At 35.7% G+C, this 15718-nt stretch overlaps 1 protein-coding gene across 4 annotated transcripts in view; it reads right to left on the reverse strand.

Annotated features, from left to right (window-relative positions):
- Window positions 1-544: 544 nt before the first annotated feature.
- The window catches only part of RPS6KA5 (ribosomal protein S6 kinase A5), a 126252-nt gene continuing 111078 nt past the window's right edge, over window positions 545-15718 (reverse strand). For all 4 annotated transcript variants that reach the window (XM_048950098.1, XM_048950097.1, XM_048950101.1 and 1 more), the window contains 5 exons: window positions 13892-14062; window positions 11598-11789; window positions 10821-10980; window positions 9751-9914; window positions 545-8811 (listed from right to left, as the gene is read on the reverse strand). In XM_048950098.1, the coding sequence (XP_048806055.1) occupies window positions 8572-8811; window positions 9751-9914; window positions 10821-10980; window positions 11598-11789; window positions 13892-14062 (927 nt within the window). In that variant the 3' untranslated portion in view covers window positions 545-8571. The remainder of the gene's footprint in view (window positions 8812-9750; window positions 9915-10820; window positions 10981-11597; window positions 11790-13891; window positions 14063-15718) is intronic.

A 15718-nucleotide genomic window follows, 5' to 3' on the forward strand; every position in this document is an offset into this window, starting at 1 on the left:
TTCTAAGGATCAACTGTCAGTTTTCAACCTTGCAGCACTCCAGTTGGGGCAAAATACAGCTTCTTAAAAAAAAAAAAAAAAAAAAAAAGCCTTAAGTTTCACATCCGTAGGACACAGCAAATATCTACCGCTTCCAACTCAATCCTACTTCAAAGTATAGCCAATCTGACTCCAGCATACATTTCTATTCAAGTATGAAGGTCTATCCTTTTAGGTGGTTACTCACTATAAGGTAAATGATTTTTTTGTACTTTTTCTTTTTGAACTTCTAAAATTTTTCACTCCATTTAGCAAATGTAACAGTTGCTTGAAGAAAAATATTCATTAACCACTGCATCTTAAGCTAGAAAGACTAGAAGAAATTGAATTAAAAGGGTTAACATAAACAGGAAGTTCATGAAAAGAACAGAGTAATGAGTGTTTTTTTGCTCTCCTAAAAACCCCAAAACTGCATAACACACTTAGCCCACATGTATCCTGGAAGTGTTTTGGTTTCTGTTGTTTGTTTTTAAATATACTGATAACACCACAGGCATATTCATACTTTTCTTTTTTTTTTTTGTCAAGCTCCTGACAGTGCTGGAGATTGGATCAGTCTAAGCTGTTACAAATGCTATCAGTCTACTCTAGAAAGTAGTTTGGATACTTCTCCCTCCTGCCACAGAAGTAGTGCATAACTAACAACAGACACCTTGGGTTACTACCTACAAAGCTGGATTCATCTGAGTACCATGTGCATAAAATTCATATACTCAGTTTTATTTTTAACTTTTTTTTTCCACAAAAAGTTACCAGCATGACTTTAAGTGTCAGTGGAACAACAGGCATGCAAGATCACCAGCTATCCAGGAGAATACCAATATTGCTTTATGCTGTGCACAGTTCAAAAAGCCTCTCCTAAAGGAAACTAAGGTTCCCCCTCCCGTTTATATGCTCCCTTCAAGTACTGGAAGGCCACAATGAGGTCTCCTTGGAGCCTCCTCTTCTCCAAGCTAAAACAAACCCAGTTCCCTCAACCTCTCCTCATAGCAGCGGTGCTCCAGCCCTCTGATCATCTTAGAGGCCCTCCTCTGAACCCGCTCTGAGGGCTCCACGTCCTTCCATTACTGGGGGCTCCAAGCCAGGATGCAGTACTGCAGATGGGGCCTGAGTTGTTCATAATGACATAATACACTTCTTCAGATTGCTTTGCACTAACTTTGAAGCCACCACAGTGGTTACCCACACAATTTAAGGCAACAAAAAACTGCTTTCTTATGTCTGAACACCATGACCTGGAAAAGAAAATAGACTGAAGATCAAAACATATTATGAGTTATCATCCCAACACAGACAAAGGACATGATCAACTAAAAAGCTGCTGTTCATTCCTTGGAGGTTAGTAAGACTGGCACGTAAAGGGAAGTACCTCTTAAGGGAGAAGCTCCACCAATAGATTTTCATAAGCCAATAATTCTGACAGGCAGGACACCAGGCTGAGCTTACCACCCTCTGGATCAGCCTGGTTAAGCTTTAACAGCTTTAGAGAGAAGAACATTCAACCAGCACCTGGATCTGCAAAAATCTGATGACTTTTAGAGATGTCTTCCAGCAAACGGCTTGTTCTTCTTCCATTACTGCATTCACAGAATGGTCACACCTCTTCTACTTTTTTCCACATTTAAAAAAATAAATAAATAAATCCACATTTCATTTCCTGAATATCCCAAAGCTGGGTAAAATAAATTATTAAAATTCTTCAGCTTCCTTTTTGGTAAAATTCTGCTGCAAAGTTTTGCATCTTTTGACATGACTAAGAATTTTGGAGATAAGCATATACTTCACTATAATGTGTTGAAAAATGGTATAAAATGAGTTAAGGAAATCAAGACTGAACATGTACGTATTGATGCCTTAGAAGTTAGACAATGGCACCACTCCCCTCCAAGAAAAACATTGATAGGTATTTTTTTTTCCTCAAAAAGTTTGGAAGGATCTTTAGTACATTCTTCAAAAACAATTCTTTGAAATCAGAATGTCCTGTAAATTATGAGCTCAATACTCCTTTTTTGCATTTCTTTGCCTCTTCTCCCTCCCTGCCAACACTGAAACAAGAAATAGCACGTCCTGTTCAACTTAGTGCAAATTAACACAGCCTGCTCCTTTATAACTAGCTGTCAGAATTCCTCACTAATGTATTCCTGCATTTACAACTTCAAAAGGTAAAGGTAGGAAATTATAGAGGATATATTCTACTGGCATTCTGGTAAAAGACTAATAAAAAACAATACTGCAGATTTTCTTCTCCATAAGTGAAGGAGATCAGTGCATTAGGGTCTGGATAATCTCAGAGGTCTTTTCCAACCTTGGCAATCCTATGACATTTGGAAGCAACAAAATTTGCTGCCCCAGCACCTTGATGATTAGACTGCCAAGGTTGAAAGCCAATGCCAAACTTTTATTCACATTTGCAATACAGATGTGAGTTACGATTAAAGGCTTGTTCTCTCCTACTTCGGTGTTCCCTTGAAAGAGATCTCAACTTTTCCTTCCAGTCTGACAGTCTTTAAATCACACCAAGTGGCTTGATGTGGCAAATAAATTATACAGAATAGTATTAACATTTGACCTTTACAGCAGCAGGGATATAGCACCTTGAGTTCTGATTTACACAATCACTGTACAATAAAGTTACAGTGGAATCCTGTTTCCTCAAGTATGCATAGCTTTAAGAGAGTAAGTATTATGTATAGCTGAGCTACATATTCAAAGGAGAAATCACTAAAGAGACATCAGAGAAAAGATTTGAGAACTCACTATTTTCGTGAATTAATTTAGTTTCTCTTCCTCACAATACATTTATTTTAAAAGGAAACAGGATAAAGACTTAAGTATGAGTACATTCCTTCAGGCCATACAATGGTACTCTGATTTCCTTGTCACTCGTAAACACAAGTTGGAGCAATCCTTCAGCACTGCCCCTTTTTTGCATCACAGACTGCAAACTTTTTTCCTCCTTTCTTTTCACTTTGCCATAATTACAAAAACTGGTTTATACATGAAACATATTTTAGCAGACCTGAAAAGTGTCAAACACAAGATTACACTCAGAACTGATATAAAATGCACTAAGATAAATTTTGTTATGGTCTGCAAATATTAGTAAGATAGATCTATGTAAAACTAAACTAGCAAAGAACAGTGATTACCTTTCCCAGAAGAATTCTTTTGGTAGGTCACAAGGTCTTATCCCAAAACCTTAGATTTTCCTCTTCCTTATGAAAATAAGCCTTCTGTCACAATCATACGAAGAGAATAATGCATTTTAAAAGAACAATGACAAAGAAAATCAAACAAACATAAATGAGATCCCAATTTTAAGATTTGATGAAGTTTGATTTGTTGACAAGAGTAAAATTACATTTGTATTGAGAAAAATGCAGCAAGCATGCAATCAACTTGTAGTTTCATCTGTGACAGGTTTTTGAACAGCTCCTTAGCAATTAAAGAGCTCCACTTTTCTTGGCTTTATTGTTAGCATTTCAAAAGAATTTAGCATAACTCCACAGGATTTTTTATTTTTTTATTTTTTTGATACAGCCAGATTAGTTGCCAACATGTGTGAATAGCAGGGACTCCTTTCTACATTTGAATAGAATACAAGCTTTCAAAAATTGCAGTAATGCATTAAGTTTTGCAGTCTTTCACTGCTACTTCAAAAACAATCCCTTTTATTATCAGCATTCACCAAGATGTCTCAGTGAAGTTGACAGAACACAGGCTGGCTGAGAGGTAATAACACCCGAACCAGGAAAAGACCAGAGCTGGGGGCCAGGAAGACCAGGAACAGCCCTGAGGGTGACAGGAGGCATCCAAACCAGTCTGTACCATCTCATCTCACTTACCATTGACTCCCAAGAAATCTGGAATTTTCCTTTCCACCAAAAAGAACATGAAGACCATTAAAAAAGTGTGCTTTATTCAAATTCACATAATTTCAGGTGTCTTACATTTCTCTGCTCTTGCTGCATCCAGGCACAACAGACAAGACTACTCCCACTAGTTTAAGTAATTGAGAGCATCATTACTCTGTCCTAGTACACAGTACTGGAATAATCCTGATTCCTAGATCGTCTTTCCTATGTAGGTGCTCTGAACACCCAGTATGTATTGAAAAAGCAAAACATAAAAGTGACAGAGTGGGCAAGAGCTAGCCAATAGCCTGCAATATTACTTTTTACAGACTCCAGAGCCCTGTGGATCAAGAGAGCTAACTCAGAAGCATTTCTGACAGGTAAACAAAGATCAAGACACAGAAGCAGAAGCATTCTATCTCCTGAAGGAAGGGAATGCAACATTATGCAATGTAAAAATCAGTGAAAGACTGTCACATACGGGAAAAAAGAATGAAAACAGTAAGATTTGTTATAAAAATACCTGGAATTATACCTAATGAATAACAAAAAAGTCACCTGAAGCCTCTCATTACTGATCTCCCTTAACCTTCTTCCTCTTCTGCAGCAGTCCCCTTGTCTGCTCCTCTGAATCTGTGCAAGTCAAGAATTCATACAGTAAGTAAAGGGTCTCTTAAAAAAGGTCTATTACTTTCAGTTGAGGCCTCGATTTGTGCAACAGAGCATGAATCTACACGCATGCACATAATACGCACTGGAAACATTAAGAGACTTCTACAACACTTCATCAGAACTAATAAAACGTATAAGAGAATCATGTGATTTTTAAATTTTTTCTTATCCAAGACAGCATTCTGCTCCTGGATGAGTGCAAGAGAACATGGCTGCGCAGGTACCGTTATTTTGTTCCAAAAAGCAGCCATGGAAAAGGGCAGAGAAAATACACACATCAGCACTGTCAACTCAGAAGTTTCAAATCATTCTGATGCAATACTGTATTTTTATGTTCTCTCTCAGAACTGTTAATATAGTATTTTAATCAAGATATTTTCTGTAGCAGTAAACAATACAAATGCCAAACGCCCAGATCATTCTACAAACATTTCACTTGCTTTTCCTTACAAAAAGGGTAGAAACTTCACTAAGTCAGAGGAACAGTAAAAATATAACCTTCTTCGTATTCCTCTAAAACCTTTAACATTATTAATATCTGCATTTCAAGAAATATTACAAAGAAATAGCTTTAGCAACATAGTAGCTAGTACATTTAAGGCTAATATAAACATCTTTAATGATAAGAAATTTTCAAAGAATCTTTCAAAGAAATCTGCCCACAACATTGCCAACTGTGTCACATGTGATAATAGTAAAGAAAAATCATTACTAGACATTAAGGTTGTTTAACCCATAGCAGCACTGTAAATGAAATTTGAGTATAAACAATTTACAGTCTAACACTTCTTTAAGATGGCAATAGAAAGTATTATAAGTAATAATCAAGATTAGCTTGTATATTTCAGATTTGAAATAGTGGTATGAATATTAGAAATTTGGTCCATGTTTATCACATACTTTGAGTGCCAGGCTGGGCAACAGATTAAGCTGAGACAGAACATCTTTCTGCCATGAGTAAATAGCCTCCTGCATTTGAACAAAAAGTGAACCTACTCTTGAGCTGCCTAGATTGCAAATCCAGTTTTATCAGTGTAAACAGAAGTTGTTTATGTAAAGATGACTATCTATAAACCCAAGCAGCTTAGTGTCCAATATAAGAGATCTGTTACCCAGAGGCAGTAGAAAGTCAGAGGTGATAATATTTCAGCTGCCCCAAGTAACTGGTTCAAAGCAAATGCAAGTCAACAGCTAGGAGTACTTACCCAGACCAAAAAAAACCATCCTGTTTTTAATTTTTTTTTTATTAAATGACTCCTGGTAGAGCACAAAGAAGAAAGAGAAATATTACTGAGTAAAAGTTGTATTTGATGCAAGTGATCTAATAATTTTAGATTCACAACAATCTCTCAATACCTGTGTGGGAAAAAAAAAAAGCCAACACCAGACAACACAGCCATCATTTGCAGCATACAGTTTCTCGTATGAATCTTCTTTTTCTCGTTTCATCAGTTTGTCAGGCATCAGCTTAAATTTCCCAAGAGAAAAACAAATGTATGATCCTTCTCACTTTAAAAAAAAGTTATTTCACAAGGGTCAAAATATTCCAGAACTATTTGGTATCCAAAAGATTTTTTGCTACTCTTGAAAGAAATCAAACCCAAAATTGCTTTTTTGTTTTTTTTTCCTCACTAAGACGACAATAAATTCCAAGAACTCCTTAAGGTATAAAATTTAAGAACAACCTTCTCTCCCTCCCTCAATTTACTTGTACTGTCTACACAATAAGTATTAATTGTGGATTGTTGTTTTTGTATTTACAGCAAGTTTATTGGGGAGAGGGAAAGTATTCTTTTACAAATGAGCCATTTTCACTATTGAGATCACTTCCAAAGAGAGCATTCAGAAAGCAAACCTGAATATATTACATTGACAATTATTTTTCAATATTTTAACATCAGCCACTTAAAATCGGTTGTGTTATTAGCACATATACTGATCTTTAAATACACTACCTCTACATAAACAGTGCAAATCTCAATATTCACATCAACCTGAAATTAATGCTGCAATTACTGTTGACATTCACATCAAGAAAGTAGTAAACTATTTCACATGAGCAATTCCAAAACCTCAGAATGCCATTATTTAATATTAAAGAAACACAGAACAAACATGTTGGGCTTCAAAGCCTTGTTTTGATACACACAATCCCTGTAAACATGGATGTATTGTATCTGTCAATACTGATATCTGATGTAATTCTATAAATAAAACCACTGATATAAACAATTTCTGTATCTTTTTTTTTTTTTTTGCATAGGGTTTGGATTAAGTTTACTTCATAGTAGAACAAGCTTTTAACAAATTCCTCATGTCAATTATTCTACCATCACAGACATTTAGGCATTTAATTGACTTTACACAATGACTTGCTCTGACTTCAGTGGAAACTTACATCTAAGCATTTGCAAAATTGGAGTTGTCTCTAGACATGGAGAATACGAGCAATAAAAGAGCTCTCCATAAATTTATAAAATATGCTGATTCAAAAGTTTATGCTGATGTTTCTGTAAGTCACATTTATGATTCCAAACAGTTATGTACATACTATACTATCACAGTAGGAAATACTTCACTGTAGAACACCACAGTGAACAAGTTGTGAAGCACAGTGTTCAATATAATTTCCCTTTAGTATTCCCAGTGCATAAGTTGTTAACAACTACACTACACACAAGGTGCCCAGGTCTAGTATTTGTTATATACAATGTAAAAGCAGGATAGAAAGAGTTTTGCAGTTTTAAGTAAGGAATGGAAACAGCGAATAATATACAGGGATTCACTCCTGCAAAGTACAGAATTCTCCTTCACAATGACCACAACCACCACATAATGTGGATTTCAGGTCACTCAATCCAATAAAACAGTGCTCAGCACCTTGTAGGAAGAGAAATCTGAGTGCACTTTATTATAAAACATCTCATTTTGATGTGATAAAGTGCAAAGAAGAAAACATATATTCTAATATTTTACAGTCACTATTATACTGACGTATTTGCACAATGCAAAATTCAAATAACTTGGTATATATTTGTATGGACCCTATAATAACAAATGCTGAAAATGGAGTTTTTGCCTTTTTAAAAAAATCTCAGTATTTTAAAGTTCTTGTGTAAATATAAAAAGAAAATATAAATTATAATTAATTCTTGAAATAGATATTTTAACACGTGACCATTTTTCAAACATTCAATATGAAATTTCACTTTCTGTAATATCACTATGTTTTAGAATCTGTAAAACATTTTAAAAGTTATTAACTTCAAAAAGTAGAAATAAAAATTACTGTATCACAGGACTAGACACGTCACCTTAGGCATCTTTTACTCTAGATGTTTTCTAAAAAATTAAATAAATAAAATCTAAGATATTCTCAATTGTTTAAAACAAGATACATGGAGCAACTTTTTAATGCAACCTAAGAGTTGCATAATACTTCATTTTGTTCTTAAAATTCAAATAAATGGCATAGAATGTAATCCCAAATTTAAGAGGCCTTTGAGTACTTCACTTCTTTGGTGGATTGTACTAATCATTCCTTATGTACAGGAAGAATCAAATGCTATGAGATTCTTCACATAGATGGACATATTTAAGCAGAAGATTCAAGAGTTCTATGTTTTACAGAGTTTTCTTTTCTTTTAATAGCAGAGAAGAAACTGGGTGGAAGATTCTGATGCTGAGAAACAGCTTTCCTCCAAGCTGTACCAAGGGCAGAATAGCTCCTTACTATGAGGAGCTTGACTGCAGACTAGTAATTTATCCCAAGTGAATATAATGTTGGTTGTAATACAGTATTATACCATATCCAGTGATACCAAACGTAATGCTAAAAAGAAATGTATTGAAATACGAAGCTAAAAAGATATGACTGAAATACATTACTAAAGCGGCGGACATATTTCTGTGGCCTGTAAGCCACAGGGAGGAGGGGTGGGAGAAGACAAAGGTACTGCCCAGTTTATAACCACGCAAATCTTCAAGACAAAACATTCTCTGCTTTTCAGTCAGAGAACTGGAAGATAGTTTCTGGGTTATTGCTGTCTGTAGGGTTTGTTGGCTGCAGTGTCTTTGTAGGTGTAGTTTTACCATGAGAATGAGAGGAAGAAGAATGTGAACTTTCACTGGAGCTGCTACGTGTCTCTGTGCTTGTACTCGTTTTTTTCATTTTTCTTCTCTTTGCAAGAGGTGCCTTGTCAACATTCTGGAGACAAAATCCTTCCCTTTTGTACTTGTTAAAGGCCTGTTTAAAAATAAAAGGTAATTCTAATGTTTTTACGAGGTATAAGACATTTTACGACTAATAGATTTTAATGAATACTCAACGGTAAATTATAAGATAAACTGTAATTTCTTGACAGATTATTACTAATTATTTTAGTTATATCAGTAATTTTAGTAGCCTTTACATATATTTAAAGACACAATTTGTCATTATCTATATTTGAGTAATACATAACATTAACTGGCATTTTTCCTTCCCTGTTCTTCTAAGTTTTTTTGTTTTTTTTTTGAGACTTAAACTACATTAAGACTATATTTTCAGGAAGTACACTTGGTTAAATAAAACTTTTCCTTCTGCTCAAATTATTTTGCATTATTGAGACCTCTCAAAAAAACAAGTACTTCAGCACAAAAATGCACAATTTCAGTCCATTTTCTGTAGAAGGAATAATGAGAATCAATACCATGCTTGTACAACATGGCTGAAATTCAAACTTATTTAATAAACATATATTGGTAGATGAGCAGGTCTACTTAAAATGTATCCATAATACTTTAAATACATACATACAAAAAATATAATCTTGATTTCATAACCATGAGAAGGATAAGAATTCTAGTGACTGAAGCAGAAACTTCCTTTTCCCTTCTACAAAAGCTAGATGGTCTTTCAACATATTTTTCTAAAAAACAGAATATTTTTCTAGATATTACATGAACAGTTGTCTCTCAACCCCAAAAACCTCATTAATATAAATGTCTTCAAGAAATTCATTTTTGTCTCATCATTCATATTTTCACTGTACTTACTCAAACGTTAGGTGCAGAGGGGAAAAAAGCAGTTATGGAATCACTGAATTACAAGGACAAATACTTTTATTTAAGAAGAAAACATACAAAAATCTAGATTAGCAAATTACAAGATTTGTTACATAACAGAAGATTTTTCATAACTTACATGAAAAGTGGCTTTGACATATGTATGCACTGCAGCGCCTGAAGAACCCAAGTTATCAGGAGTCATTAGGGGGTTAGATGACAGCTGGCTGCCATCCTGAAGCCATTCGTTGTATCTCAGACTGGACATCTTAATTCTTTTGTTTGGATCCACTGTCAGAAGTCCTAATAGAAATATATTACATTCTCTTCATTTGTCCTCTTTTAAGAGACAATGCATTGCTTTGATAATTAAGTCATGATAATATTTATCCCACATAGGCCAATGCTTATTCTAGATAAAATTCACACAATGTTATACCATCGTTCACTGTAAAAGAATCATTAAAACCAAGACATCGTTACATGCTTGATAACTCATCTCTTTTCACATGAATTGTAAACTACAAGAGGATTGAGTCACTTACAACATGTCTAGAGTGAAGTCCGAGAAAGCAATCCAGATTCTCAGCACAATCCACTGAGGTCTGAATCTGGATATGTCTACATTATTGGCACAAAGACTCCTTCTAAGCCTGCTTCTATTGACTCAGAACTTCTCCTTAAAATGCCTTAATTAGATGCCTACATTGGCTAACAGGAACACAAAGCATAGCAAATGCAAAAAAAAAAAAACCAACAAAAAAAAGCAGCTCAGAAATACAGTAGTCTTGACACACTCATTCAAAGACACACTTCAAGGGAAAAGACAGTAATACATTTTATTCTGAAAAAGCTCTATTTTCAAAACATGTATCTTACCAACAAACCTGGCATTTTCACAAAACCAAAATATAACAATTTTTCTGCTTTTAAACATACTTTAAAATGACTTCACCTTTTCTAAACCTCTGCAATTATTTCCTACCCCAGGAAATTCAAGGATTAACCTTCGATTAACATCTTACTACATTAGCTCTCTGCCCAGCATATGTGTACAATCCTGAATCCCACTTTGGTATGCACCAACTGTGACTAAAACTCGTAGCTCAAGCTACTCTGTCAGGTGAGACACAGCACTCAGGTACTAGATAGCACTAACTGAAATGTTACCTTTGGAAATAGAAAAGCAAAGTATTGGTGGATACCTACCTTGAATTAACTCTTTGGCCTCTTCAGAAACATTTTTCCAAGCTTCCCCTTCAAAGGAAAATTCTCCCTTCTTTATTTTTTTCATTATTTCCAATGCACTGGTACATGTTAAACTTTTGTCTTGAGACTGAAACGGTACCTGTCCTGATAACATCGTATACTGCCACGAGAACAAAATAATATTAACAAACAACACACATTTACTGAAGACTCTACATAGTAGTTACTGTCATTTATACAGCATCACCAGCACTATATAAAAGAACATTGACTGGCACATTTTCAAAGCTATAGAAAATGCTAAACGCACAAGACATTCAATGGGGCCCTTATTAAAAAAGAATTTGTAAGTTACAGGAAACCACAGTAAAAACATGATGGTATTTAGACCAAGCTTACTTTTCTTGAAAATGCTTTTCTGTATTTCAGAATACAGGCTGATTCCTTCTCTGAACTGAAACTCTCAGAAGACTACAGATGCCTGTAAAATCTCCTAACAAGAATGTTTCTTTTTAAAAACCAGACTGTATTAATAAAGTATTTTTCAACTCCCAGAAATACTGAAAGAAATGTACTGCTTAGGAAAAAAATATATATATCTTTAGTCCTAGAAAGTATCTGTCTTTGGAATCTATTATTTGAGCAGCAGTTTCTTCTCACTTGAATGTCCCATCTACCCAATACAAATCTGAAACAGTTTTAAATCTTTTGCATTTTAGTAAAAAGTAAGCATATATAAGCATAATAAAGTTACAATTTAAAAACCCATTCACTTACCAGAATGACTCCCAAACTCCAGAGATCACAAGATTCATCATAACCATTGTGATTAAAGAGCTCTGGGGCAGCATAATGCAGAGTAAAACATGGAGTCTTAAGAGGCTGATTGTCAGGTGGTTTTAAACGAGCAAAGCCAAAATCAATTATTTTTATTTCTGAATTATCAGTTTCATCTGTAAACAACAAATTCTGAGAAGCAAACAATACCATTATTAGCATTAATTAGAAAATTTTTCAGAAGACCCTACTAGATATTCTTCTACACTTATTACTAAAGAAAAAATTATACAAAGGGGCATTGGGAGACAATGGAAAAAATTGAAAAGTACAAATACTTTGAGATGCAAGAAAATACAAGGTGCGGATTGGCCAGCCATCCAAGAGTATTAATGAAAATGTATTCAGCAAAGACTAGCAAGAAAAACAATTAGGCAGACACAGACAAGAAAAAATGTAAAGGCAAAGTACCAAAGATGAACGCGTGAAAAGAAGAATTTGCCTTTTCCACAGGAAAAAAAAAGTAGATCTTATTTAAGCTTTCACTTTCTTCTGGCATACCGTGAATGATCATTTTCTGGTGTGTGTGGAACTGTTCTTGCATGCCTTGTCTTGCAACTGAATAGACTTTGGTCCTTAATTAATTAATTCCTTTCTTCTGTAATTTCTGATTATTTTTTTTCCTATCCAGTACTTCTCCGTTTTGCAAAGCAATATATGCATTCTAATTGCTACTGCTTAAACAGAAGAGCCTTCCAGTCCACACTAGTAAAAAGAAGCCCCATCTTTACTGACACATAATCAGTTCCATTTTTAAAAGTAGATTTACCAGTAACAGTTCAGATGCCAAAGCTGAACATCAAACAAATGTGACTGGACTTGTTAGAAGAACAATAGTTTTTTATATATATTTTGACAGAAAGGTGCACTAACCACATCTATATTGGGAAACCTGCATATCCCATACTGAGTTCATGCCTGAACCTAAAATAGTAACTTTCAAAACAAAAAGCAGGAAGGAGACGGATTGGTTAAGTCCAACTCTGTAGAGGAAATGCTTTCTGTAAATTGTTTGCTAACCCTTCCTAACTTGGACTTTCCAGGCTTCTCTTCTTGAATACGATATAGAACCAAAAATTGCTCAACATATGACACGGCCGAAAGAAGCCCTGCTTTACAGAATCTGGCCTTTATATTCAAGTTAGCAGGGAGAGTAAAACTGGGAGAAAAGTAAGAGAGAATGGATTTCTATTTTTCATTCTTTCAGCAAGGACTTGTTTCAAAAGCTGTTTTGTTTCCTCAATGGTGTAAGCAAAAAGTTTTTCAGAGAGTTACATTTGCAACATTCTGACACACAGAATTTCACAATAGCTCTTCTTTATTTAGCTTATTTAATCTTCTTTATTTAGCTTATTTAGTAGAGATGCTTTCAAACATAGGCTTAGCATTTAAATACTAACATCTAGAAGTCTTCTTCACACATAGAATTCTAACTAAATAAATACCAGAATGTATGTTACAAAAGGATGAAACTGTAAGGACTGTAGATCATTTTAAACTCCAGATACAAACAGCATAGCTATTTAATGACATGTGCTGACTGTAATCACCAATACAATATAGCATCCTTACTGGACAAACTAACATGAAACTACACCATTCCTAGGCTAAACAAATGTAACACCTTTTTGCTGGCAAAAAGAAAAAAACACTAGAAGGAACAAACATTGGCTCCACGAAGCAGAATAAAACCAGTGGTCAGCTGTATCACAGTAAACAAAAATGTCTTGAAGGCAAGATGCTGCTGCACAATACTATTAATACTCAGAACAATAATTCCTTAAAAATACATATGAAACAATATCATTTTTTCCATCTTGAGAAACTACTTAATCACACACCTCCATTAGTTCATTCTGTGTTTAACTGGGAGAGTAAGATGGTACAAGAGTGCTGCAGTCACTTCCAAAAGAAGCCTCACCAAGTGAATTAAGATTTAAAAAAAAAGGTGAAAATGTACAAGGTAACCAAGCAACCTCACTCTGCTTATGGATTGCTTCATATAGTAAGTGTACTTACCACTAGCAAAAACTGTTCCCCAAATAGGTAAAGAATGTTTTCAAACATGTTATAATGTAATTTTTCTTTCTAACAAAACTCAAAATGCTTCCCAACAGTTATTTTTACCTAAGAGCAGAAAAATGCCTGTGGAAGGGATACCACTCGATAAAAAAATAAGAAATAGCAGCAGAAAAATGTATGTTTCAGTATTAAGTTATTACAAGTCACTATACCTCAGGTTTCAGATCTCTATGGACCACTCCCACATCATGCATGTGGCTCACTGCCGAAACAAGTCTGCGCATAATATGACTGGCTTCTGTCTCACTGAAATGCTGCTTCTTCTGAATACGTTCAAGCAATTCTCCTCCTTTCAGTAATTCCATTACTAGAAAAGTGTGAAGCTAAAACCATAAGGAAAAAGACGGGATATTAGAAATGTACACATTAGCACACATCGGCTGCACTTCAAATTTCTTGCCATGGAATGAACAGTATGCTTCCCAGAAAGCTTCATCAGGACCAGAAAGTGAAATCAGCATTCTCAAAAGTCAATGGGTGTAAGCCTGTGGTGGCTACTAGATTTCCTTCTCCTGAAATACAGTAACAATGTAACATTTGAAAGTCAAGTAAAGCATGCTCAAGGGAAGAGGTTAAAAAATCAATTTCACAGAAATATATAGGAAGGAAAGGTGCAGTCTTTACGTATTAAGGAACAGGAGGATAGCTGTGTAAACAGAAGGAGGTAAGACTTCTCAGAAGCACAATGTGTCTGCTAGTCCTATTGCTAGTAGTGCTTCTCAGACATCCTTTCTTGCATTTTTTCTTTATATCTTCAGAACAGACGAAAGTTGGAAAGAATAAGGATATTTTCACTAGCAAACTTTCTGTGGCTTGCTAAACATAACTAAGTAATACTCTAAGGTTGGATTACTAATTCGATCAAACTGACATTAGATTAAGTTAAAAACTGGAGTTTCTTTAGACAAATTGGAGAAATATCAAGACCAGATAATTTCAATCAGTTCTGGACTTCAGAATATTGTGTTTCCAAGTGGGAAAGGACAGACAGAAATCAGAGTCCAGCTCCTGCCACCACACAGGATCACCCAAAATTCAGACCACATATCAGAGACCAAAGTCCAGATACTTTTTGAATTCTGGCAAGCTCAGTGCTATGACCACTTCCCTGGGGAGCCTGTTCCAGGGGTGCTGACCACCCTCTTGGTGAAAAACCTTTTCCTGATATCCAATTTGAATCATAGAATCATATCATAAAATGGATTGGGCTAGAAGGGACCTCAAGGACCATCCAATTCCAACCTCTCTCTGGAAAAGGCAAGGCTACCAGTCACCAGATTAAATACTAGATCAGATCGCCCAGGGCTACCCATCCATCCTGGCCTCAAATACCTCCTGGGACTGGGCATCCACAACTTCTCTGGGCAACCTGTTCCAGTCCCTCATCACTCTCTCAGTAAAGAACTTCCCTCTGACATCTAATCTAAATCTCCTTTCCTTTAGTTTAAAACCATTCCCCATTGTCCTATCACTATCTACCTGTGTAAAAAGTTGATTTCCCTCATGTTTGTAAACTGCTTTTAAATATTGGGAGGCCAAAATGAGGCTCTTTTCCAGGCAGAAAAAGCCCAGTTCCTTCAACCTATCTTCATAAGAGAGGTGCTCCAGATTGTGGCATTCCTCTGGACGCTCTCCAACAGCACCACATCTTTCCTGTACTGGGGGCTCCAGACCTGGATGCAGTACTCCACATGGGGCCTCACAGGGGCAGAGTAGAGACAGACAATCACCTCCCTGTCCCCACTGGCCACCCCTCTTCTGATGGAGCCCAGGATACCGTTGGACTTCCTAATTTCCTAGCTGCAAGTGTGCACTGCTGGCTTATATTCAGTTTTTCATCCACCAGGACCCCAGGTCCTTCTCCACAGGGATACTGTCAAGGATGAGTTCTTTGTCCACTGATGCTGACACTCCAACATAGAAGGCCACCAAACTGGTCAGGCATGACTTTCTCTCGGTGAAGCCATGCTGAACCTCCT

The sequence above is a fragment of the Lagopus muta genome, chromosome 6 (genome assembly GCF_023343835.1).
Source record: "Lagopus muta isolate bLagMut1 chromosome 6, bLagMut1 primary, whole genome shotgun sequence".
NCBI classification, from domain to species: Eukaryota; Metazoa; Chordata; class Aves; order Galliformes; family Phasianidae; genus Lagopus; species Lagopus muta.